General features: G+C 42.8%; 4 protein-coding genes across 5 annotated transcripts; 2 read left to right on the top strand and 2 right to left on the bottom strand.

Annotated features, from left to right (window-relative positions):
• The first annotated feature begins 5,799 nt into the window (after window positions 1–5,799).
• Window positions 5,800–6,904, top strand: LOC103639289 (uncharacterized). The gene has a single exon (XM_008662049.2). It carries the CDS (start codon window positions 5,939–5,941, stop codon window positions 6,533–6,535), a length of 597 nt encoding a protein of 198 aa, XP_008660271.1. The 5' UTR covers window positions 5,800–5,938; the 3' UTR covers window positions 6,536–6,904.
• A 626-nt stretch (window positions 6,905–7,530) lies between these two features.
• On the bottom strand, window positions 7,531–11,276 carry LOC103639288 (uncharacterized). Of its 2 annotated transcripts, none has more exons than XM_008662048.4 (4): window positions 10,964–11,276; window positions 8,781–8,953; window positions 8,495–8,684; window positions 7,531–7,952 (listed from the first exon to the last, which is right to left on the bottom strand). In XM_008662048.4, exons 1-4 carry the CDS (start codon window positions 11,040–11,042, stop codon window positions 7,726–7,728), a joined length of 669 nt encoding a protein of 222 aa, XP_008660270.1. In that variant the 5' UTR covers window positions 11,043–11,276; the 3' UTR covers window positions 7,531–7,725. The 2 variants fall into 2 exon arrangements, with proteins under 2 accessions (XP_008660270.1, XP_020400420.1); XM_020544831.3 differs by having other exon boundaries at window positions 7,531–7,970; window positions 10,964–11,077.
• A 190-nt stretch (window positions 11,277–11,466) lies between these two features.
• Window positions 11,467–15,276, top strand: LOC103639287 (uncharacterized). Its single transcript, NM_001301619.1, has 6 exons — window positions 11,467–11,662; window positions 13,102–13,258; window positions 14,241–14,322; window positions 14,400–14,447; window positions 14,706–14,806; window positions 14,885–15,276. Exons 1-6 carry the CDS (start codon window positions 11,479–11,481, stop codon window positions 15,015–15,017), a joined length of 705 nt encoding a protein of 234 aa, NP_001288548.1. The 5' UTR covers window positions 11,467–11,478; the 3' UTR covers window positions 15,018–15,276.
• An 827-nt stretch (window positions 15,277–16,103) lies between these two features.
• LOC100282090 (IN2-1 protein) lies at window positions 16,104–18,432 on the bottom strand. The gene is made up of 10 exons (NM_001155003.2): window positions 18,228–18,432; window positions 17,970–18,044; window positions 17,807–17,867; window positions 17,603–17,689; window positions 17,398–17,496; window positions 17,201–17,309; window positions 17,032–17,108; window positions 16,786–16,893; window positions 16,569–16,649; window positions 16,104–16,458 (listed from the first exon to the last, which is right to left on the bottom strand). The coding sequence occupies exons 1-10, from the start codon at window positions 18,248–18,250 to the stop codon at window positions 16,450–16,452; spliced, it is 729 nt and encodes a 242-aa protein (NP_001148475.2). The 5' UTR covers window positions 18,251–18,432; the 3' UTR covers window positions 16,104–16,449.
• Between the last annotated feature and the right edge of the window lie 6,173 nt (window positions 18,433–24,605).

Raw genomic sequence — 24,605 nt, 5'->3', positions numbered from 1 at the left:
CAGATTCGCGGCAGCGCGCTGCAACCTCACAAGGCGGCGCCCGTCGCCGTGCGGTTTCGGCTCGCACGCTCGGGGCAAGGAGAATCACGGCTCGCGGTCGCCCGAGGCCCGAGCAGCTGGAAGTCGCCGGCCGTGCTACGGACACGCACACGCACGCAGATCTGGGCAGCTAACTATTGTATTTTTTATAATAAAGAAAGTAGTGAAGCCTAATAAAATTAGGTTACTTTATACGTCGAAATAAATTAATTTAGAAACCAGTTTTTAATTACCAAACGTGTACCTATTTTAGTACGGGTGGATTAAAAAAAAGGATCGGTGCGTGCTTCTGCTTGTGCAGCACGTACGGCGTGGTACAGTACAGGATAACAGATTAACAGGAGAAGAAACTCCGAATCGTGTCCGCTGTCCGCACTTGGGCTTGGCGGGTCCCGTGGCCCGCGACCTGCCAGGCAGAACCGCACATGCAACGGCCACAGATGGCAAGCAGTGCGCACGGACCGGGAAAAAGAAGGGCGCACGGCGCTCTGGCATAGTGGCATCCATCTCACATCCACCCCCTCCTCCGTGTATGCGTATAGCGACAGTGGAATGAGTGATCTGACTCGACAGCAAGGGCTCGAATTCGAATCGGATGCCATGCGAACGCTGGGAGGTGTTTATTGAGACGCCACGGGCGAGGTTTCTTACTAGAAGGGAGTTTAAAAACTCAAATCTCCTTGGATCATTTGAATTGAATTTCATTCAGATAATTGTAATTTAGACACAGATCAACCAAGCTAATATGATTTTATGTAGAATATATTTATGTATCAAGGCTGATCACATTAGAGAGATATTTTGTATGCTATATTTCTAATGTAGTGGAGCGAGTCTAAAGATGTTATAAATTGTAGATTAGAAACATACATCAAACCAATTTCCATCCCTCCTCTATTTATTTGAGATATAGATTTATATTTTGGAAAATGATGAAATGTCAAATTCTAAACTAAATAAACTACTCTATTAAATAAATTCTAATTCCTCTAAAATGAAGGGTTCCAAACGGCTAACAGTGAATTTTAAAATAAGGGATCCAAACGTGGCCAACATTGAATTCAAAATGAGCGTAAAGACTGAGGCCAAAATAAATTAAAATATTCCTTAATTTTCTCCAATCTCCCTCCACCCCCCAAAAAAAGAAGTTTCCAAGCTAGCTTGAAGTGTACGATTTACGGTAGACACTGATACTTTTAAAAATATAGATCGACCTACTTTCATGAACTTTAGAGCTAAATTTAGAAGAGGAATCCAAACAGAACTTGACTCATGTTTTACAAAACCAGTTGTTATACATGCTATAAATTCAAGCAAAAAAATAACAAGACTAAAAAAATATATAGATAAGAAACATCTCAATTCGTAACAAAGGACCAAAAACTATGTCTCGACCAACTATGCGCTGCATTTCCTCCTTGTCCATTCACTTATTTATGCACTGTACCAGATACCAGCATCTCGGCTTGGCTTTTGTCTGTCCTTTTTGAGCATGTATGTCCAAATCTTCACAAACCAATACTCACATAAATCACAATAACTGGATCAGATAGTAATGTCTTTTGGATTGATATTTTGTTTTATTTGAAACTGCTCATGCCAAACTTACCAAAAAAAAAAGAACCACCTTTAAGGGACTTCAAGGCTCATTGTTAGCCAACTTATAATTGGATCTTGTATGGAGGTTGAAGATGTTGGTTTTATATTTGTACTCAGTTTAAATATTCAATAATGCGATGCACATTCAGTACGCTATCCAATATTGCATTGAACTGCTGATTTTGAATTAAACCACACTTTAAGCTTTAAAGGTCAGGCAATGTCAACTGTATTGGAATCGAAGTTTGAGGATGGTCCAGTTCTTTATGTGTTGAAGCCTTTGGAATTGAAGTTTGGCAGCTAGTAAATATATAATTTTTTCTAAGGGATAGTCTGGAAACTTTACTTTTTTCAAGTGATTTTTATTTTCTCATAAGAAAATGAACTAATTTCATTGAAAAAACGAAAATCACTTAGTAAATTGTGGTTCCCAAACTAGCCCTAAAACAAATTATTCTCAGAACAAAAAAATAACGTGTGTATATAAATAGCAACGAACTAAGGCTGTCTCCAGCAGCGCCCCCTAAATTCCATCCTCTAAAGGAATATTCTCTGTCCTTTACAGCACGCTCTAAAAGATTCTTTCCTCTATATCTTCTCAGTCTCCAGCAACGTCTCCTAAATTCGGTCCTCTAAAGCTATAGCGTTAACAGATTTAGTTTTTCCATTCATTTAGCTTTTTTGTTTTGTTTTCATTACATGCAATAAAATGGATGCGCAAAATAGTATATTTAATTAATTTACGATTACTATTTTCCGAAATAATGTGTGATTAATAATTTCAAATTTAGAGTCACATTAGTACAAAGTGAAGTTCATCATCAAACGTAACATGCATTTATCAACTAATTCTTATTTGAAAAAAAAAATCCCCTCACTCCTTAAATGTGGAAGGGTCCCCTCACGTCTTGAATGCAGAGCCACAGTCACACCTTCTGGTCGCATGTGGATAGCTCGCGGATGGATAGCGGACGGAGAGAGAACCTCTACGTTTAGCGGTGGAAGGACGTCCTCTATAATTTAGAGGACGCTTTAGAGGACCTTGTTGGAGGCGTACAGGACCTGACCGTCCCCTACGTTTAGCGGACAGAAGCCTTTAGCGGCTCTTGTTGGAGAGAGCCTAAAGCTACAATTCTTAGAAAGCCCCACGTTTCCCATGTTCATTGTGTCATCACTTACACAATGCGAAAACATTTGAACATTATCTCATCAGCTGAAATTCCTAGGCCACTCTCAGCGGAGATTTTATCTGTCTGTTTCTGCATTTAATACTGAGATAATCTCAGTGGAGTATTAGCAAAGTTGACGAGTTGTTAGGTTAATTGTGAAGACACGTGCGTTTTTACAAAAACCTGTTATTTTTTTGTTATCAACGTTGACATAACGGTTCATTTTATCATATGTATCATAAAACTTTTTGTTAGTATCGGTCTGAGGCTATCTTCAGCAGATCTTCTATTCCATTCTCTATCTTATCGTTTGTTTCAAACTTCACTATACAAACAATATCAAATAGTGTTATCTATAGTTCTGTGTTCCTTATTTTACAACATGAAGCCTCCGAATTTTAAGAGCTCTTGAAAACTTCAATGTAGATAGTGCTAATCAACTTTATGGTAGACTTGGTTAGAATAATTATTTGATCGTAACACCTGTTCCAAAAGCATCCACATGGACCACATCCAGCATGCATGTGATTCCAATTCCATCCCTTTTTTTTCTGCACCCAAAACTATTTTTTTTTACCATCGTACTGAAAGTCTGACTTTTTTTCTACGTGGATCGGCCGTGAGAAAAGACGGACGGAAAGCAACCTATTCGATCAGTGCCTGACCAAACAGCGTAGTACAGTAGTAGTGAGGGCATATACACTAGTGTTTAATATAGATGTTTTTTATGATGTCTTATGATAAGTAGTAATAGATGCTTTCACTTCTTTTGTAGGAATCCTCTGTTATATCCATCTAATGCTCTAAAACATATTCACTTCTATATTTATTAATAGACTATATTTATAAACACTCTATTAGTTATATTTTGTGCTTGAAAAATTATTTTGTTGTCTCCCCATTATACATACCCTAAGACAATCCGAAGTGTTCAAATATATAGATAAATGTAGGAGTGGTAATAGATCGTGATCCAAATATTTGGTCACAAATTGCTAGAGCCCTAATTTTTTTAGTCTAAAAATAAATAAAAATAGGACACGATTCTAACCTAATTCAATTTTTACATTTTATAGTGTAAATTTAGAGTCTATTGTCACTCTAGATAAATGACGATTGGTTCACCACCTCCTGCTCCGCTGCCGGCCCACGCGTTCCTTCACCGCTGCAACAAGAAACTAGACATATAAGGTGAGGTGCACCTCACTAGTACATATAAGGTTCAGTTTCAATCTCACATGATAAACTTTAGCTTCTTGCCAATACTCCATTGCTCGCTGAACTCCGATTAAGCTCACAATGGCTTGCTCTAGATGATCAGATAATAAAAACCATTTTAAGTGTAGAACCATTCCCAAACAATAATTCTAGTGATTCCATGACCCATTTTATAAATACACCTGCACATCAAAAGTGCATGTCAAACAATAAGAATAGGTTATCCGTAGATGCACATATGCATTATCATAACAAAGTAGCATATGCAAATACGATAATTGAAAACAGGACAACAAATTTGTTGAAATAAAAAATTATTCAAATTAGTGCTTTCAAGTTTTCACTTTAGTAGTAATTTAAAATGAAGAATACTCGAGAAGCACATCTGAGCATAAATAGCAACGAAACGGTTTGGTAAATTTTCACTAAATAATACTCCATTCATTCTAAAATATAGTTTTTTTTCTAGCCCTCCTTTTTTTCCATCCACGTTCGTTGAAAATAATAATGAATATAGACATACATACAAACTACATTCATATATTAACTAATGGATGTATATTTAGGTTGAAACAAATTGTATTTTAGGACGAAGGGAGCAGTTTCGTAAAACTAAAAGATACATACAACATACATACTATGTTTTTCTATTTCTGTGAAATATTACAACACGTCACAAAATTGTATTCCCTCTATTTTTTTATTTGTACGATTCAATTCAAAAATAATTTAGCGGACCATAAGTACTCAGATAACATAGACAATGCCTTCACCACTCACTGACTCACTAAACAAATAGACTAGTGTATCTAAAAAACTGTGCTAAGAGCATCTTCAACAACTCCCAATAATTATAATCCAATCCTTAGTTTAGGAAAAAGTAGAAAAAACAACCATCCAACAGTTCCTCATCAAGACTCCCTATTCATCCGCACGCCAAAAACCTCCCCTCCCCTGCGCAAATATACGCCACCGCGTCTCATCCCAATTCTCCGTATTGATATTCTGTTCATGCGCATCTCTTCACGCTTCCCGCTCGACGCCGGTGCCGGAGCTCGTACAGGAAGCACAGGAAGCACGAGAAGTCTCCGTACAACACTGCAGCTGAAGGTTATTGAATTCTGCTTTTATGTTTTCATCATCACATATACATTGCACCTGAGTTTTTTTAATATCGTATCCAAGTGATACTACAATCTGGGGCATCGGTTTTTGTTCAGCAGATACTACATTCTGGGGCTGATACGTACAAAATAATCAAGACACACTACTGTTTCATTTCGGTGATGACAAAGCAAACATAATGAAAAGTATAGGGGGAGTTTTTTTTATGAAAACCAACAGCTACTTTCAGAATTAAAACAGCTGAATCAACTTGACGCTCGGAGGCGGCACAAGGAGGTTTGAGATGGCATCTAAGTACGACATTTGTGGGCCTTGTGCATTACAATTTTGAGAAAACTTGGGAGCTATTGGAGACGGTGTCTATAGATTGAAATTAAGAGATTTAGGGGATCCTAATTCTCTTGTATTGGGGGATTAATTTTTGGGATCTCTTCGAGATGCTCTAACGTGGTGGGTTTAAAGGCCCACTGTATTTTATTTTTTTAGCCTGTCCGTGTCTGACTGTCTGTGTCGAGATTTTGTAGGGCAAAACCGCAGAAACCGCAGAAAAGGAGGCCGAATTGTGAACGTGACAACGACGCATACAAGCCGAGCTATAAAATTTTCCACCATTTTGGCCCCGAATTTTCTAACGGAAAAATACCTCGTCACACGACCGCAACGGTGCATGAGGCAGTTTTCAACGCACCGTGCAGCCACCGGAGCCACTCGCGATCCAACCAAAGACCCTATCCAAAACCAGAGGCAAGCCAAGACGCAAGCTGCAAGCACGCGCTCGTGCCCGCGCCATGAAGTGCTGGTGCGTGCACTCGCCAAGGGGAGCAATGGCGACGCCGCTCTCCAGCCCCTTGGCTCCCACCGCCCTCCGCTCCCCTCTCCGGCACCGCGCCCTGCTGCTGCTGCTGCCGTTCCCTCCCCGTGCGGCCTCCTCCGGCGAGGACACCGCCGCAGCAGCCGACCAGGAGCCAGCCCCGGCGGCCACCAAGACGGCCACCGCGGACGACGACTTCGAGGAGCGCGTGCTACGGATCAAGTCCCGCGTCGGGCCCAAGAAGCGCGGCGCGCGCAAGAAGAAGGCCGCGGCGTCCGCGTCAGCCAGCGCCGTGACGCTCCCGCCCGTGCCGCTGCGGGAGCCCCGGTCGGCGCTCGGCGCGCCCGTCGAGCTCGGCTTCACCGCGTACAGCGAGCGGCTCAACGGCGCGCTGGCCGCGCTGGGGCTCGCCGCGGTGCTGCTCGTGGAGCTGGGCTCCGGGCAGGCCCTGGTGAAGTACCACCAGCCGGCCACGCTGTTCCTGCAGGCGTACACCGTCGCTGCGGCCGCCGCGCTGTTCGTCAAGTACGAGAAGGAGCGGATCAGCACGTGGCCGGGGCCGCCGGCAAAGTGAGATAAATGGCGTTGTCTCGGTCGCGGATCTTTACTTGTACTTTTACCTCTTGATGATGTGCACTGCACGGATATTATATGTGTTCGTTGTGAGAACTGGGAAATTCGAGGAGAGAAGAAGAGCTTGATTTTTTACAGTCCTTTTAACGCCCATAGTTTCATTTCATTTCTTTCGTCACATTAGGCAGGTCCAGCCTCCAGCGGCAGGCGGTTTGGTCGGTTCGAGTGTTTTGCTGCGTTCGTCGGTTATCACGGAGAATATCCAGACAGTTGTTGGTTCGAGAACATTTCGTTTGTGAATTTTGGTGTTCGGAAGATTGTGTAAAGCTTTGAGAAGCAAGTTAAAATTGTGCATGCATAGATTTTTTTATTGGCTCCTATTCATTCTTCTCTGTTGGCCCGACTCAGTCCTTCAACTCATTTTATAAAGGCATAATTTAAGTCTGTACAAAAGAACAAAAAGTTGTTCAAAAAGCTAAAAAACACACCTAGAAAGCATTAAAGCAAGAAGCCAGTTCTCAAGAAGAGATTTCATTGAGACTTAACCTAACCAAAGTAGGAGAGAGATCTTCACGAAGTTGTTTCCAGCGCTACAAAGACAAATCCTTTTCATTAAAAAATATACTATTTCTCACAGACCAAATGCACACCCGGCAGCAACAATAGCAAGCTCATCATTATCTTATCTCATTTTCTATTTTAACTCCACTATACAATCTACGGTGCAAAATAGTGATATGCACAACCATATACATAACTTGCTAGAGACAGTGTTAAGCTCCATAAACATAACCGGGTTTTAAAGGATCTCCTCCCCACAAGAGGCCTAACAAGGATAGAGACAGCAAGATTCCAATTTATGCCAACAAGCCTCCAGCACCATGTACTGAAGGGGTACTCAGAGAAAAGATGATCAGCAAACACATCAGCATACCCATTACAGAGGGCATTTAAGCATGGCAAACTCACAGAAAAAGGGAAACGTGAAGCATTCGATGAAGAATTGAAGGCTATACGTGAATCCATTCATTTTTGCACTTTTATATATGTACGTTACGGGGCTTGTGCAAACTGTTGCAAGATTCACTCCCTCTGCAAAAGCTACTAGGAGGTCACCAAAAACACACATTCTATACATCATACGTGGAAACTACATCTGAAAACATCGGAAGTAAGACTGTACGCACTATTTTAGAATTCATTACTAAGGCCCAGCTCATCTTCAAGGTCATCTCCCTCTTCAAAGAGCTTGAGGAACCGCACCTGGTCTCGCTCCCTCTTCTTCTTCTGCCAATACTTGAAGCCCCCGAACAAGGCAGTGACGACAAGGACTGAAGCGAGAACACTAGCTATTATGATGACAGCAATAGATGTCTTCTTAGTTTCCAAATCTTCGCTTGGTCTAGGGTTTCCATGTCCTGGCACGAAAGAAGCATCTTTGACGTCAATTACTACCGATTCAACAGGAAACTGTTAGCAGAAACGGCAGGAAAAAACAAAGTAAATCAACCAACAAATCACAGAGCATGACACACAGATTTACGTGGAAAACCATTCAATATGAAGGGAAAACCATTGACGCCAGCCAAACGAAACCTTCACTATATATGAAGTGTTTACAGAACGTCGTCTCGTCCGTAGACGACGGCTTACCAGAGGTGTAAAACGACGACGCGCAGCAAATCCTAATTAGGGTCACTAATATATACCGCGTGGGCTCCGCCCCACCACCCCCTGGCGTGTGCTGGCTGGCCTAGCCTCCAAATCCAGAATTTGGATCACAAACTCAACAGAAACTTCATCATCAAAGATGCTGCAGAGGTGTTATCCATGAATCTAGACTACTCATACCAAAAGAAAACAAGCTTAGACTATGGAAAAGCAACGGTAAATCAAGCGAGTTCATAGAAAAAAATGTCTCAGCAAACAGAAAGGAATAGGTATTGGGTATCAGCCGTACCAGTAGAGGCAGTGCAGTTTGGGCATAGGAATGTTGCATTGAACTGGCCTTCCTTAAAGCGGGTGTATTTTCCGCCCTTGAAATCACTCGAACACATCTCCCATTCATCAAAGACAGCATCAGGCTTAAATGTGCCCTCCTCATACAAACCACATCGCTTGCATTTCTTTTCTGGAAGCTCTGTTAAGGGCTGCCAAAATTGCAATATTCAATATATGGTGCTAACAAAACAATGAGTGAGGAACTGAAGATCAATTTTAAGTATTATACCAACAGTTTGACTTGCCTGCCATGATTCTTCACCCTTAAAGGTATATGGCGTGTGCGCCTCCGTTACATCTGGCAGATATGTTTTGTTTGCTCCATTGCACCGGAAAGCCACTGTTGGCTTGGCAAACCATTCATGAGTAGTAAATATCTCAACAGTATCGAGTGTGACAAGCCTCGATGAAAATGTCCCTACACAAATCAGTGATGCACATATAATTAGTGAAGGAAATAAACAAAGGAAAAGGTCCAATTTTAGTACCCACAGGCCACAACTCTTTGATCTGTGTAAGAATGGTCCATCAACTATAACACGTTTATCTTTGGTCCCCACCTCTCAAAACAAGACAACAAAAGACCTTTCTGTTAGAATATTAATTGCTGCATATATGTGTATTAGGGTTTATATGTACTAGGCCTGGTCCAGCCTATTGGCGCCTAGGGTTTTCCTATCCAACCACCTCTAGGACTATATATACTCCCCTATACATAAATAGATGCATCTGATTCTGCGGCAATACCTCCTCTAACATGGTAACACGAGTCTAATACTGTTTCCGCAGTTCCGCTCCTCCCCTGGCCGCTGCCCCTCTAGGGCCACCGACACCCTTGTGCCGCATCAACGCACAAACATCTCATCTCTCCTCCTACACCCATGGCAGGGACCTCATCGATTGCGGCCCGTGACAAGAAGATTGACGCCATGCAAAATGATCTGGATTGATAGGCAATATGCCACTCTTCTTATGTTTAACTAATCACTTGCTTACTAAAGCATCGATGAGAAGCCCCGTGACCTCGACCTCATTATGGTATATCTGTTGAACTATAGCTTGTAAAATGCAATGTCTCATATCTATTGATGTATTCCATTCTAGCAAGTGTAGCTAGGAAGAATTCAAAAATAAAAATATCATCTTGAAACACAGTTACTGACATCTTGGATGAAAATACACCAATAGAAGATAAAAGAAGTACAATCAGTTGGCTTAGTATCTGTTAATTAAATTTGTTAAAATGATCAACTTCGATCAAACAAAACTAGTGGCATCCAGTAGCTGAAGAACTATTTGAAATGTAGGACGAGAATCATTTAGCTTAGTTTGATGGCTGTAACTTACCAAATGTACACCTATAGCTGTAAGGCACTAAATGTATCAGAATTTTGTTACCACAATGCAAAATACCAATCTTTGTTTTCTCAAGATAGAAAACTAATTGAAAATTTGAAATATATAACAAGTACTCCTCCGTCCCAGAAAAATTGATGTTCTAGGATTTAAACAATGTCCAAAAAAACTTGTTCTTTTAGCTCTTGGGCAATAGGTTTGTCCATATCAGCTTGAGCTTACAGTCAGCATGCCACCATGCTTCCTTTTAACGAGGGGTTTGTTCCTTAATTAGCATGATTCACCTTCAATAAATAGGGTTATAGGGGTACATGGGTAATTTTTGTTGGTCACTAATCTGTCCTAAAATCCTAGAACATCAAGTTTTTCTAGGACCGAAGGAGTAAGAGACAAAACATTCTCGACCTGAGCTCTAAAAATTCACAACCACCAATCCCAAGGAATACGGGACATGTAAGCAAGATTATTCTTGGGATTCATAACGAGCACAAACTGTGCATGTAACATTGTAACAACATAACATATTTCCTAACCCTGAACCCCAAAATGGACCACAATATGGATTGTTCTGGCTTGATAGATCCAACATAAACTAAAAGAATGCCCAAATTGTTCCATAAGAAGCAAAAACGGTGGCATTTCCTATTGTCTACCCCATCTTTGAAATATTTCATCATGAGTGGTACGATTTTGCTCGCTATACTTTACACTTGCAGACACGCTGCAGAGCATTTCCTTCTTCAATTTTCACACTGATGGTCCTATCATAATAAATCATCGAGGCACCTATCTGACCAAAATTCACTTATTTCTACATGCAGTTCTAATTCACGAGTCTATAAATCATTCTTCCCCTATGAAGATCGCACCTCAGACCATACCCAGCGGCCAATTCTTTCGCTGGTCAGTGGCCACAAATACATTGGGAAAAAAAGTAATAGTGTGAGTACGGAAAATGACTACCTCCTATCTAATCAAATATGGTAGAATAATTTGGTCACCCCTCCGTGACGGTAAAACATTCAAACTAAATTCCTTAACCCGAAACAAACAGATACGAGCCGGATCTCACTAGGAATCGTGTAGAGGGCGATGAGAAGGACGAAAAGGAGGGGGCGGCGGCGAGTCGAGATCGCCAGCGGCCACCTCATGCTAAGGCCGGGGCGCACGCAACAGTTTGGCCGTGGGGTGTGGGTTCGTAGCTCAGGAGCACCTATCCTGGTGCCGCGTCGTAGCGGCTGGTCGACGGTCGGGCACCGGCGCGCGCCTCCTCCTCCTCCCAAACGAGAGAAATGGAGCTGATTCTTCTCTTTTCGCCTTCGTCAATGAAGTTCGTGGGAGAACAAAGACGCCCTCATTTTAGAACTACGCCTTCCAACTCATAAAGCCCATTGACTCTGATGATCCTCAAAGCCCATTTAGATACAAGGCCCAACAAGTAGCTAGCCCATATGATTGCACAAATGACAAATCAGAAAAAGGACGAGACCCATTAGCGACCGGCCAGTGATCCCCGACCCCGAGTCCCGAGGCCGACGCCATTCCTGATTCCTCCATCTTCCGTTCCGCCGCACCGCCGCCGGAGATATGTCGAGGCTCGCTGCTGCCGCCCTCCGCTGCGTCGTCACTGCATCGAGAGATACCTCCTCATCTCGCTTCGCCGTGTCTGCGCCGGTGTCTGCTCGGCTCTTCTCCGCGGATGCATCCGGTGAAGCCGCCGCCACGGCCGCAGAGTCGCAGGATGACTCTTTCTTCAAGGCATCCCGCGAAGGTAGCTCGGTCATCCTCGTGCTTCTATATTTTCCTTTACATGTGCCTGTTCGTGTTCCTCCTATAGCTTGTCAGTTTGTTCTGGCTCTGGGTGGGTTTAGGGTTTAATACTTTGATGTTCTCTTCCCGTTTGAGAAGACCGAGTAGGAACTTAAAAGGGATAGAGTGGCCGACAATAAAATATAGGTTGGGTGAGCTATCTAAGTATCTATAGATTTGATCATAAATGTAGGTTGGGTGTCCTATCCGTGAATTTGATGGAGGGATTTGATCTCTAAGGACTAAGGTCATGACATAGTACCACGTTTGGTAGGGTGAATTATAGGTTTCGAAGCATGAGATATAGCTCTAGTTTATCTGTGGAACGCTGTGAAGTAACACTACTGCCAGTATAAGGTCGTCATTGTTATTGCCTCTTTGGAAGTTTCATCACATGTAAGCTGAAAAAAACAATTTAATTTTAGAAGACATCATTTCCTTGTTGGGGATGCGTGCACAGGGAAAAGTAAATTTTTATAGTCATTTCAGTTGATTTCATATCTGTGGAGTATTGTCATGTTCAAAAATCCGATAGGCACTAGGCCACTGGTGGCCTAGCGTCTAGAGTGCCTAAACGTGCTTTTTTATATATAATTTGTTTTTGCTGCTGGGAACAAGATTTGGAGGTACCAGCACAGATGAAGACAACAGAGTATTGACAGATATTTTCAAGGCTAACAAATCACAAGGTAGCACAAACAAGGGATTTTTATCAGGTTCAGAGCATTTGAGAACAGAGTTTCAGAAGAAATTTATGTCAACCAACACAGAAGTACCGAGTTTTTTTTTTCATACACAAGCAGGTTCTAGTCTAGAGAAAATAATAGAAATGTATCTCAAAGGGACAGCTGAGTGCTGCAGGTCGCACACTACCACACTGCAAAGCACACTCCATCCACCACTTACCACATGAGGGCATGCCCGGACAGCTATTGATGCACTCTCTGAGGCCCCCCAGCCCCGCTGTGCTTACCCGTCCCATATGCGCATCCATATGCACCACCTATGGGAAGCCGAGAGATAGTAGGATGAGGGAGGAGGAGGCTGGGACGAGGCTGCGCCGGTGGCGATGAAAGGATGTACGATGTACGAGGGGTGGTGATGAGGACTCGCAGTGGCAATGACTCAAGGAGTGGGGTTGTTTGTTTCTCTCCTAACCTAGCCACGAGGTCTTTATCTACCTGTCTGCACCCGCCCTCAGTTCCATGCTCCTGCCATCTGTTTTGCGCTCTTGCTTGTACCCACACAGGCTCTTTTTTCCTAGACTCCACTCATGTGGTAGCCTCTGGCACTGGGTCTGTCTTTTTTATACTCATAGTTTGTATAACTGTTTTGGCTGATAAGGTGCCTATTCACGTTATAGATCAAGTATATCACAATAATATTTTTCTACTGCTACAGGATTAGCCTATGGAAGGTTTTACAGTGTCATTGGTGGAGGCAGTCGTCTTGAGAAGAACATATTGAAAACTGATATTATCCATCACCTTGACAGATGTGGATTGTCATTGGATGATGTGAAGATTGAATACAACAAGGGATATGCTCCATTGGCCGCGTATGGTTCCTCCGTATGCTCTGTATATATAAACTTTTTGTTCTCTGCATGCTCTGTGTATGTAACCTTGTGTGATGATTGATAACAACAAGGGACATGCTCTATGCTCTGCATTCTCTGCATGTTTATATATATATATATATATATATATATATATATATATATATATATATATATATCCTTTTTTTTCTGCCTTGTTTACTTGAACTTGGACCCCTAACCGGCTCCAGTTCTTCATTACCTGGTCACAGGACAAGTTATGCCTTAGCCATTTAGAACTGTAGCTTGGATATGAACCTTGTGTCTGGTTGATTTTCATATAGTGTTCATAAAGCATTACCCTGGTCTAGCTTTTGTTGATCTGTCCGATGACCTATTTAGTTAGGTTGTGTATCTGTGCTAGATATTTATCTTGAGCACATGACGAGTTCTGTATGAGGGAAGATGGCCGTGTTTGTTTCAGTTTTTTTAGGTTCTGGTTGCTAGAAAATGCTGCAGACTGCCAAACACCCAGTTTTTTAGTCCGCTTCTATGAGAATTGCTTTGGTGAAAACCGTTCAAAATCAACGTGAACACAAAATCGGCCGAGTCGCCGCGATAATAGGAATCTGTCACTTTCTAGATGCTAAACCCTATGGACATGTTCATCTTACTCCACACGTAATTCCCACGATACTCAAATTGTTCCCACAACCAGATTCTCCGAAAAGATCGTCAGAAAAAAAGCTGAACCAAACAAGTACAATCGTTACTTCTTCATTGATGCTATTATTCTGTATGATGCTAAGGATGATGGTACAAACACAAGTACTTGGTTTACTACTATCAAACACTGTCTTTATGGTAAACATATGTCATGGTTTCATTGATTTTTAATAGCTGTTGACATGATATTGTATACTATTTGTACTATTATTTATTTCTGCCCACTCCTGGATGTGATTATCAACCTGAAACTTGTTTTAATGCTTTACTTGATCAGTTTGCTGAGGTTTTCTTCGAAGGCAATGTTTACCACCGCAATTAGGCAAGCAAATCAGAATCGTCTGCACAGGATTGATGAGGTAATGCGGGACTTCTCTTTTATCTGTTTTTCAGTTGGTCCAGCGCCAAACAATGATATATTGTCTGCTCTAAACAGATAAGTCGTGAAACATGGGATCTCAAAAAGTCCTTCGATGGGAAAGCGGTAAGTGATAGTTTTGTGCTAAAGTATATGTATGTGATCAATTTCTGTTTATGCTTGCAAGTAGATTGCATAGAACCAATATATCGTTATTTCTCTTCTGCTTAGTGCTATTGATTGTGCATATACATTGGACTTGAATCCCTCCCAAATCTCCAATGTCTTATTCTAGTAAATATACGCATTTGATATCAACTGTTGATTTGTCTGGAAACAATGCTAAAGTTTTGATTCTGTTTTTTGTTGTATTGGTCTTTCCAGGTATTACTGCAAGGAGTCCCACGAAATGCCCTCGCAGATGACATAGAGCGTTTTTTGTGTGGCACGAACTTTGAACCTCCACCGTTTGAAACCTTTCTAAGGTAAGGACATGAGGCGCCCACTCCGGTTTGCTAGTCCCGTTCGTAGTTATCTAATTCCCACACATACTGCTGCTACAGAGCTGGTGTCCCAGAGCCCATAAGAATGATGCTGGTTAAGTTCCACACAAAGACCGATGCGATGAATGCCTTCATCACCAAAAACAGGAGTTTCTGTCTGAACAGTCAAGTTAGCATGCGTGTTCTTCAGTAACTGAGTAGCCAGTTGAATCTCGTGATGTTTGCCCCGGCTTTGTCAAACAAAAAGCCTTTTAAGTCCGATCTGAGGTCTATCCATTATCCACAAATGTTGCCGCATTGTGTGTTTCTGCAGGTTATATTGGACTGGCAGCCTGCTTTAGGTTTTCATTCCTACTAGTTTGTGGTTTCAGCTGTACTGCACCGCTTTTATTTCATGAGTACTCTGAAAAATGTACCACCATTCCGCTTTACAATGAAATAATTAACGGCACAAACGCTAGGGGTTCGAATCTGCTACTGCTACCGTGCCCATTGTTAAAAGAGTGTTAAAACAGAAGCAAGCGCCACCGATGGATCCCTGGTCACTGACGTCGGCTTTCTTAGCGCATGGTACATGCACGACCTTTGGCTGGTACCGCTAGGCATGGCAGTGGCCACCTTCCGCGTCCGCGTGCTGCAGGAAATGTCCTTCCTGACACTCTCAATGGTGATTCAGACCAACAAGGTGTCCCTTGACAGGATGCATCATTCCTATGGCTTCACGAGCTGGCGACTGATGCTCTGCAGAGGCTTCCGGGTGGGCAGCTCTGACTTTGCAATCAAGGTGAACAATGGCCAAGTCTCTCTTCTGTCTTCTCGGCAGGTAGATGGCCATCTAGTCTACGGATTGAATGTCATCAGAGCCATGCTTTTTTTCGCTTTCTTTTTTTAATGTCTTTTTAGATGCGTGCGTGTTAGCAGAGGCCGGAACTTTATGAGACTTAAGTCTTTATAGCGTTTTGATGTATTGTTTTTGGCTTCAATATAAGAAATTGCCTCCCTTTCGAAAAGAAAACATGCCATGCGACGATCACCGTAAAAAGTAAAAAAAAAAAAAATCTTTCAAGAACCTGTTAGCCGGTGATGCTGCAATTGCCCCCAACGATGATACGAACAGGGAAAATGGTAGATATGCCTTTTTTTTGCAAGTGAAAACTCTGGTGCTATTAAACCAGAACATGCAAGATGGCAGGTCAGTCAGAACTGAAAGGGAAGCCGAAGAAAAAATCAATTCAGTTGGAGCGTCAGCAGTGACGAGTAGCCAAAAAAAAAAAACGAGTGAGCGTGGTAGGGGCCGAAACCTTTCATGCGCCGTGTCACGATATGAGCAATACATGAATGTCTACATGGACACTGATCCTTCATCTCGGCAACATTTGCACAGAACACACTGCACATCATCATTCTTTCCGACCCATTCATATATATACAGTGACATCGACACGTCACCAAAGCAAATATAATACCTGGACAACTAGTTTATTTATTTTCAGAAGCACAGCCATTACAGAAGGCCATGCCTTATTGAAGACCAGATGTAATATCCAAGCACACAACCGACTAAAACGAGCTCCGATCTACTACGCTGGTGCTTCTGGCGAAAGTCTCGTCCTTGGTCACAGGCTTTAAGCAATCTGGATGTTCAAAACGAAGGTTGGTCAAATGTTTTGAAATTAGCTGAACAAATATAGATCGATCGATATCAAGGCAGAACAAAATTAAGAAAATACGGAGTGTTCAATACCCCAAGCCGCTTCTTTGTTTGCTCAAGCAAAAACTGCGGGTCCAGTTTAGTCTGTGTGTACGCATCGATCTTGTTCACTTCCTGAGACATACAAAGTTTCTCATCAACGAAGCATTATCAACATGACAAAAGGATCGTCTCAAACAATGTTAGTGAACGAACGAACGTATTACAGATATAAATCCTAGTCAATTTGAAATCCATCGGCGTGAGCTACCTCGATGAATTTCTGAAGGTTGGGTCTGCCCTTTGTGACGTCATAGTTCTTTATATTGGAATAGAGTATCTGAAACCTCTCGATGAACGGTACATACGCAACGTCCACCTGTTCGTGTAATAATGAAAAATACGCATCACGACAAAACCACATGCCAACTGAAGCCCACATTCGTAATGTAGATTTGATTTTGAACCCTGCTCCCGGGACGGGAGAGAACGATTCCTAGTGTTCAGCGACACATACCAGACTGAACTGACCAAGGAAGAACGGGCCATCGTTGAATTTCCCCAGGGCGTCTTCTATTTTGTCCAAGGCAGCAACTGATGTAAAGACATGGAATGAGGCAATTAGCATCTTATTGAAAAGACATTTTTTTTCCAGACAAACCAAGCATGCGAACTAGTCCTGTTACCGGCTTCCTCAGACACATCTTCCCTGTCGACTAAACATGAGTAAAATGCTTTGTTGAATGCGTCAGTGTATCCGAGCAGCTCCTCAGCGAACTGCTGCTTTGCATGATCCTGTGAAGAATCCAGAGTCCAGACGTTAAACAAGCCTGAAAAAAAAACACATTTCTACATCGACGGCGATCTTATGTATCCATACTACCTCGGGGAGCAACGATGGACCTTCGAAGTTGCTGTCAATGTACTTAACCAAATCCAAGCTCTCTCCTTTCACCTGGTTGTCGTGCTCTAGAGAAGGCACCTACGGGGGAAACAAAACAAAGGGTGAATGAAAAATGCAAGACAAAGTATCCATGAACCTTGGAAAATCTGAACAGGAGGGGGGATAGCAGATTAGTCAGACACACCTTGTTTTCTGGATAAACCTTCTCCTTGTACCACGCTGGCCTGTCAGCGAGATCGATGGCAACTATCTTAATCTTGTCCTGCAGACCCTGGACAGACGGCGAGGAACAGAAAAAGGTTTCAGTTTCCCTTTCCCGGAAGACACCACAAATTAAGGAGAACCGCTTCAACAAATCAGAGAACGGTGGTGATGGTGATGGTACCACCTTGTAGTTTCTAGCAATCCAAGCGCGCTGCGCGAACGGGCAAAGATAGGCCACGTACAACCTTCACGAGACTCAAAAACCGAACCGGGGGTTAACTTCTAGCTCATGGTCTGCACAGGTGAAGATTTTTAGTAATTAATTAATTGATAGGTCGAAAACCTACCTGGTGGTGCCATCGAAAAGGGGAGGGGGCTCGGAGGCGGAGGTCAGGGGAGACGGCAGCACTTCCTTCACGGAGCTGCACAGGAAGGAGGGAGGACTGTTCCATTAAAAAAAACTAACTAAAGAATCTCCCTCCACAGAAAGTTCAACAAACAATCGTTTTTATACAGGGGGGGGGGGGGGGGGGGGAGTTAGATCAAGAATCTGAACGGCGACAGCAGACAGAGACAGACAGGACGCCGTTCTGCTCAGTGCTCACCTTGCAGGAGCGGCGGCTGCCATGGCGGCGATGCGGCCGGTTCGGGAGGAGCTTCGAGCGTGGAGGTGGCGGTGAGCTGCATCTTCTCGTTGCCGGCAGCGAACCTTTATACGCGGCGATGGGAAGGGCCGCGGGGGAGGCGGGCGTCAGTGGTGACGGGCAACCGGGGAAAGCGAGCGAATTCTTCGTGGGAGGCCGCCGGAGGTGAGTGAATGCAGTCTGAATCGTGTGACGGATTGATTGGATGACATGTACAGGTCTACAGCCGTCCTGGGCCCGCCCAACGGCGGCCGGCCTCACTTGGACTTGGACGCGAACGCGGTGCAGGTGATGACAATTTTACCCGCGGGTTCGGATATCCACGGATATCCGACCCGTCGGTTTCGGGTTCGGGTACGAAATTTAACCCGCGGGTCTCACCCATACCCGACCCGTGATAAAATCGGGTCGGGTACGGGTTTTATCTTTTACCCGCGGGTCTTAGCGGATATCCGAAATTATTTTCAGTTTTCACTTTTCAGCCCACTAGAAACCGGCCGGCCCAATGTCCATCTTTATTCAATAATCCAGAACCCTAGTCCTCTCACCTCACGCAGTCACGCACGGAGTCACCACTCACCAAGTCACCGGTCAATGGTCTGCCCCCGCTCCCTCGCCCACTGCACGTACTGCTTCCTCCCTCCAAAGCTGTCGTAATTGTTCACGAGGCTCAGAATCATCTTAATCCCATGCTTCCTAGCCTCAGACAGCACGAAATCCAGCCCCTGAACGAACAGCAGTAGATGGAAAAATAAACCGGCAACGCGTCAGCTCACCAAGAAAGAAACAACGCAGATAAATAGCAAGAACATCTCAAGAATACGAGTCATCGGCACAAGGGAAATGAAGATTATGATGACCTGGAAGGTGTTCTCGTTGTAGCAGCCGGGAGAGTACTGCAGCGCGCCGCCGCCGCCGTCGCTGAACGCCCACGTCCAAGTCACCGGTCACGGTCTCTCACCGTCTCTCACCGTCTCTCTCTCTCAGCCTCTCATCCAAGCCACCACCAGCCGCCAGAAAGGCAGAAACCGAGCGCCCCTGGCTCGCCCAGCCCGCCCTGCGTCCCTGCTCCCTGCTCAATGCGGCAGTGCCCCTGCAGCCCAGGCGAGTGCTATTTTTTCTTTGTTGTCCAACAGTTCAAGTTCATGTAATCATGTCCAAGACTCTAAGAGACCTTCGTTGTTTTGTTGAATTGAACTTTGAAGTTTGATTCAAGTGTAAACGCTATGTACTCATATATTGCTTGCTTCTGTAACAGTAATCAGATTTATTATGCCTTTTTTTTTGTTCTATCTTGTCATTTGTCAACCATGTATTTTATTTGTGTGGAGTGTAATTATACCCGCGGGTATCCGATACCCGCCCGATACCCGATGGGTACGGGCACGGGTACAAAATCCTACCCGCGGGTATAGTCACGGGCGGGTATGAGTAATATCCGTGGGTATTGTCGCGGGCGGATATTTACCATACCCGATCCGAACCCGACCCATTGCCATCCACTCTGCGCCTGGCTGTGCTCCAGGCCCGGAGCCCTTCAGGATTTTCTGGAAGAATTCCGGCGAGTAGTTGGTAGGAGGACTGGATATGTTGCGTGGATCCGGCGTAGGTACAAGAGAAAACCATTATGGGACTGTTTACGATCCGGACCAGAAGCTAACAAAAGCGAACAAAAGGTCATAGCACTATCTCAGTCAAAATGTTTATGGTTGGGTCATTCCAAATCGTGTGTAGCCATCTCGTTCTTTCGAGAGCTTGGGCCACTACACGCTTCTTTCGCTGAGCCTTGTTTTACCTCACCAAACAAAAAGTTCAGGAGAATAAAATTGTCTTAAATTTATATGAGCATTATAAGCTCTTGCTTGGTTAGACGAGACGAACAGGATAGACTGGATATTAAGGGTATATAGAATCTTATAAGTTGTTCGCTTGACTTTAATTCAAAACGGTTTCTACTATTTTTTCTACACTACAGCAGTCCGAATCATAATCCAAAGCGAACAAAAAGACGCTCCTACCTTGTTTCCCAAGTTCAAAGAGCTTTCCTCCAATTATACAAAAGCACCGGAAGAGCCCTTTCTTCCTCCCATTGTATGAATGGATCCTTCTCTTATTTCTCCTGGGCATGAGCAAACATAAGAGCATGTACAATCATAAAACATTAGATCAGTTTTTCAAATATAAGAGACATATAAAAGACTATATCATACAACTCGGAGATTCTAAATCATAAACATATTTAAGAGACAATATAGAGAGAGGGTCGTGCACAGATTATCTCTTCGCAAAAAAACACATCACTTATATTTTTTTCGATTAACCCTTTCGAAACCTTTCAATAGACCTCATATTGAATGATGTTACATATGCCCTAAAAACGATGCGGAAAATTGTTCCTTTCCTCCCATGTGGTCACCCCTTTCGATGCTCGGTTGTCTTCCCCCACAGACAGGATGAAAGTGGGTATCCAAATTGTTAGAACAAATCTAATATTTTAAAATAAATATGTATCAAATTTAATGGCAATCTTTTTTATGTTATCATGCACATTATTATAAATAAAAATAAAATTTTGCATAAATTGGTTTATACATTATCTGGTCCTTACAACATAAAAGATGAAAAAAAATATATGTATCTATATATGAATTATATATATATTATTTGAGAAGATATATAATAAATTTGAGATTTACCTTTTTATGAATCTTTATAAGCCCAATGTTAAAAATAAAAATTTATATAGCAAATTCTATACTATATTTATTCACAATTAAAGAAGACGACACCAAAAAGTTGATATCAAGTATCCGTTTTAGATTTCCCATTCATCGCCAGCGAACGGTTCTCCTCCCTTGTCGATGCCCCATCCAGTAGTCCGTTCACCTGATCTGCATCTTTCTCCATGGGCTGGCTCTATTAGATTTGCTTCAAAGGTGAGGCTGTGATCTATGACTTGAGTGTGCTGTGAATAAAAATGCATTGAGTTCTTTACATCAGTTCACATTGGTCTCATACATACTCTATTAAATTGTATCCAACAACTTATGTATCTATCCCTTAACTCATACTTCCTCAATCCAAAAGTAAAATTCGTATTGGATGTTTTAGTGGATTCATTAAATACTTAATGTATGTGTTTTGTATATGCGTAAGATGCATCATTATCTATTCGAATATAGACATAAAAACCAATAGCTACTATTTTAGACTGGAACGAGTATTTTAAATTTTAATCTGTAAACAATAAAGTCTATAGTGTAAAATAATATTTTTTATGACTATATGGACGTTCTGCTGGAGACAGCCCAGTAGGATTGAATATAAACTATTTTATGATGTATTACATTAAACGGGCTATAAGACCAAAAAAAAAAAGAAATAGGCTAAATAGATAATTAAACGAAAACAACGTACCGCCATGTGCGTTTAAACGATTTTTATATGGGAAAGACCGTTTAGGCGAACTTAGGTTTATAAATGCCATTGTGTGCGTTATGAGATAAGAAAAAAGGAAAGGAAATTGCATGGTTGCATCTACTCGGAATGTAACTTAGTTTTTACTCTTTTTTTTAAATCTCTAGTCTTTAAAAGCACTAGTTTCAATAGTTATCTTGCGTCGTGCGTGAAGTGCACATATGTTCTGCTCTCCCCACTTCTCGGCTACGAGTGGGCCGTTAACCCACAGTTAGGCCGCAAGTCCAACACAACAGGAAGTCACATATATCATAGCGCTCCTATATAGTACCACCTCGCTAGCTGAAGAAAAATTAACGACCTAGCGAGCGCACAAAAGGATGTAGAGAGAACATTTGCAAGACCATTCTCCTCCCATATACTCCAAAGCATAGGATGTTTGCTATATGCCATGCGAACACACAAAAGGATGTAGAGAGAACATTTGGGGTCCTCAAGGTTCACTTCTATATTCTCGCTAGTCTAAGTCATTCTTTTTCCACCAATTATTTGTTGTGATCATGTATGCATGTATAATTCTGCACAATATAATAATTGATGATGAGTGTGGAGGATTATACGATGTGGACGACTACGATATGGGTCTTCGTTGTAGCATCAACCATCACCCCCGAAGCACCGACGAACTTTGCAACCATCCTTCAATGTGAGGCCACAATCTATGCTAGTTTGGTCTATTACCATCTCTAAATTATTTAATGGAGCATCATATCTAGGGCCTGCGCCATGAAAATTAGATTTTATTTTCGTTAAATTATGTATTGTTTTCAGATAATGTCATTTTAGTTGTTTTTATGAATTATTTAAATTTTATTTGTTTAATTATGTCCTCGATGAACGTTTATTTTCAATAAAATGTCATGTTTCATTTTAAATTGAAGTTTGTAAAAAGAAAAGTTGATATGGCAGTGGGGTAGTGGTAGGCTGACGGTAAAGACTGTCTACTGGAACGTTGTGGAAGATAAGGACTGACGATGGTTGAGAACACGGTCGGTAGTGCAGTTGATATCCGATGTGGTGGTCGGTAAAAGTCGGCTGGACTAGAACTAGCCTCAGTGATAGTCAGATCTGAGTGTGCTAGATTAATTAGTGCCTGCATGTCATGGTTTCTGTTAGCTCAGGCTCCTGCTACAGTTCCATTGACTACTAGTTCATTTTAGCAAGAGAGAGAAAAAGGGCTTGAGAAAGGCAAACCAGAGCCGGACAGGAACTGTGCCTGAAGGGCCCTTAGTTTTGTTCCTTAGGTGGTAACATTCTAGGTAATAAAATAACGTTGTATAGTTATTGAACTCTTAATTGGATATGACGTGTGTAACTTCATTATACAGTGTTAAATATGTGTTTTGGGATGCTTATTACACAGTTACACTGAAACTAAATGTAGTCTTATACAAATATATAGTCCATTCATTTTTGTAGTGTTTCATGTAATTAAGTTCTAGATAAGGTTAAGTTGTTGCTTAAAACCAAACACAACTTCACTTTTCAATCCACTCAAGGGCCAAGCTTACTAGAGACTCTACTCTTTCGTGTTTATTCGAGCAATCGAGCATGCTCCAAACGTTGATTATTCCTGTTTGTCTGATCAATTTTCCAGATGATGTATTAAGTAGAGTGAATTTCACTTGTCTTGCATACAAGATTTGGGACTGGGTCCTCGAGTGTAAAGGAGGAAGAGAAGTGCATGGCCGAGAGGTGTCTTAATCGTAGAAAATTGAAAGGGAATTAGGCTTACACCTATTTCCTAAATGATTTTGGTGGTTGAATTGCCCAACACAAATAATTGGACTAACTAGTTTGCTCTAGTGTATAAGTTATACAGGTGCCAAGGTTCACACTTAGCCAATAAAAAGACCAAGTATGGGGTTCAACAAAGAGAGCAAGGGATAACCGAAGGCACCTCTGGTCTAGGGCACCGGACTGTCCGGTGTACACCGGACAGTGTCCGGTGTACCAGAGGACTCCAACTCAAACTCGCCACCTTCGAGAATTTCCAGAGGCGCTCCGTTATAATTCACCGGACTGTCCGGTGTACACGGGACAGTGTCCGGTGCTCCAAGGAAGAGCGGCCTCAGGAACTCGCCAGCTTCAGGAAACCGCAGCGGCTGCTCCGCTATAATTCACCGGACATGTCCGGTGTACACCGGACTGTCCGGTGTAACTGCGGGGCAACGGCTACTTCGCGCCAACGGTCACCTGCAACAGCAATTAATGCGCGCCAGAGCGCGCAGAAGTCAGGCACGCGTGTAGTGGCGCACCGGACACTCTACAGTACATGTCCGGTGCGCCACCGGACATCAAGACGGACCCAGAAGACAGAGCTCCAACGGTCGAATCCCAACGGCTTTGGTGACGTGGCTGGCGCACCGGACAGTCCGGTGTCACCGGACTGTCCGGTGCACCATACGACAGTCAGCCCCACCAAACGGCTAGTTTGGTGGTTGGGGCTATAAATACCCCCAACCACCCACCATTCATTGCATCCAAGTTTTCCACTTCTCAACCACTTACAAGAGCTAGGCATTCAATTCTAGACACACCAAAGAGATCAAATCCTTTCCAATTCCACACAAGGCTTTAGTGAATTAGCGAGAGAGATTTGCTGTGTTCTTTTGAGCTCTTGCACTTGGATTGCTTCTTTTCTTTCTCACTTGTTCTTGTGATCAAAACTCCATTGTAATCAAGGCAAGAGGCACCAATTGTGTGGTGGCCCTTGCGGGGAAGTTTTGTTCCCGGTTTTCATTTGAGAAGAGAAGCTCACTCGGTCGGAAGGACCGTTTGAGAGAGGGAAAGGGTTGAAAGAGACCCGGTCTTTGTGACCACCTCAACGGGGAGTAGGTTTGCAAGAACCGAACCTCGGTA

The sequence above is a fragment of the Zea mays genome, chromosome 9 (genome assembly GCF_902167145.1).
Source record: "Zea mays cultivar B73 chromosome 9, Zm-B73-REFERENCE-NAM-5.0, whole genome shotgun sequence".
Lineage (NCBI taxonomy): Eukaryota > Viridiplantae > Streptophyta > Magnoliopsida > Poales > Poaceae > Zea > Zea mays.
The sequence above is the reverse complement of the archived record's forward strand: the minus strand, read 5'-3'. Positions and strand labels throughout refer to the sequence as shown.

What these genes read in the sequence shown, in the direction of transcription:
- LOC103639288 (XM_020544831.3), bottom strand. Translation starts at nt 11,042, where the DNA reads ATGAGGTGGCCGCTGGCGATCTCGACTCGCCGCCGCCCCCTCCTTTTC. An exon ending in AGGGTGAAGAATCATGGCAG is followed by an intron (nt 8,685 to 8,780) that starts GCAAGTCAAACT and finishes CAATTTTGGCAG; the next exon opens with CCCTTAACAGAGCTTCCAGA. An exon ending in AAACTGCACTGCCTCTACTG is followed by an intron (nt 7,971 to 8,494) that starts GTACGGCTGATA and finishes TTGACGTCAAAG; the next exon opens with ATGCTTCTTTCGTGCCAGGA.
- LOC103639287 (NM_001301619.1), top strand. Translation starts at nt 11,479, where the DNA reads ATGTCGAGGCTCGCTGCTGCCGCCCTCCGCTGCGTCGTCACTGCATCG. An exon ending in GGATATGCTCCATTGGCCGC is followed by an intron (nt 13,259 to 14,240) that starts GTATGGTTCCTC and finishes TTACTTGATCAG; the next exon opens with TTTGCTGAGGTTTTCTTCGA. An exon ending in GTCTGCACAGGATTGATGAG is followed by an intron (nt 14,323 to 14,399) that starts GTAATGCGGGAC and finishes TGCTCTAAACAG; the next exon opens with ATAAGTCGTGAAACATGGGA.
- LOC103639289 (XM_008662049.2), top strand. Translation starts at nt 5,939, where the DNA reads ATGAAGTGCTGGTGCGTGCACTCGCCAAGGGGAGCAATGGCGACGCCG.
- LOC100282090 (NM_001155003.2), bottom strand. Translation starts at nt 18,250, where the DNA reads ATGGCAGCCGCCGCTCCTGCAAG. An exon ending in GTCCATCGTTGCTCCCCGAG is followed by an intron (nt 17,310 to 17,397) that starts GTAGTATGGATA and finishes GATTCTTCACAG; the next exon opens with GATCATGCAAAGCAGCAGTT. An exon ending in AGATGTGTCTGAGGAAGCCG is followed by an intron (nt 17,109 to 17,200) that starts GTAACAGGACTA and finishes TCTTTACATCAG; the next exon opens with TTGCTGCCTTGGACAAAATA.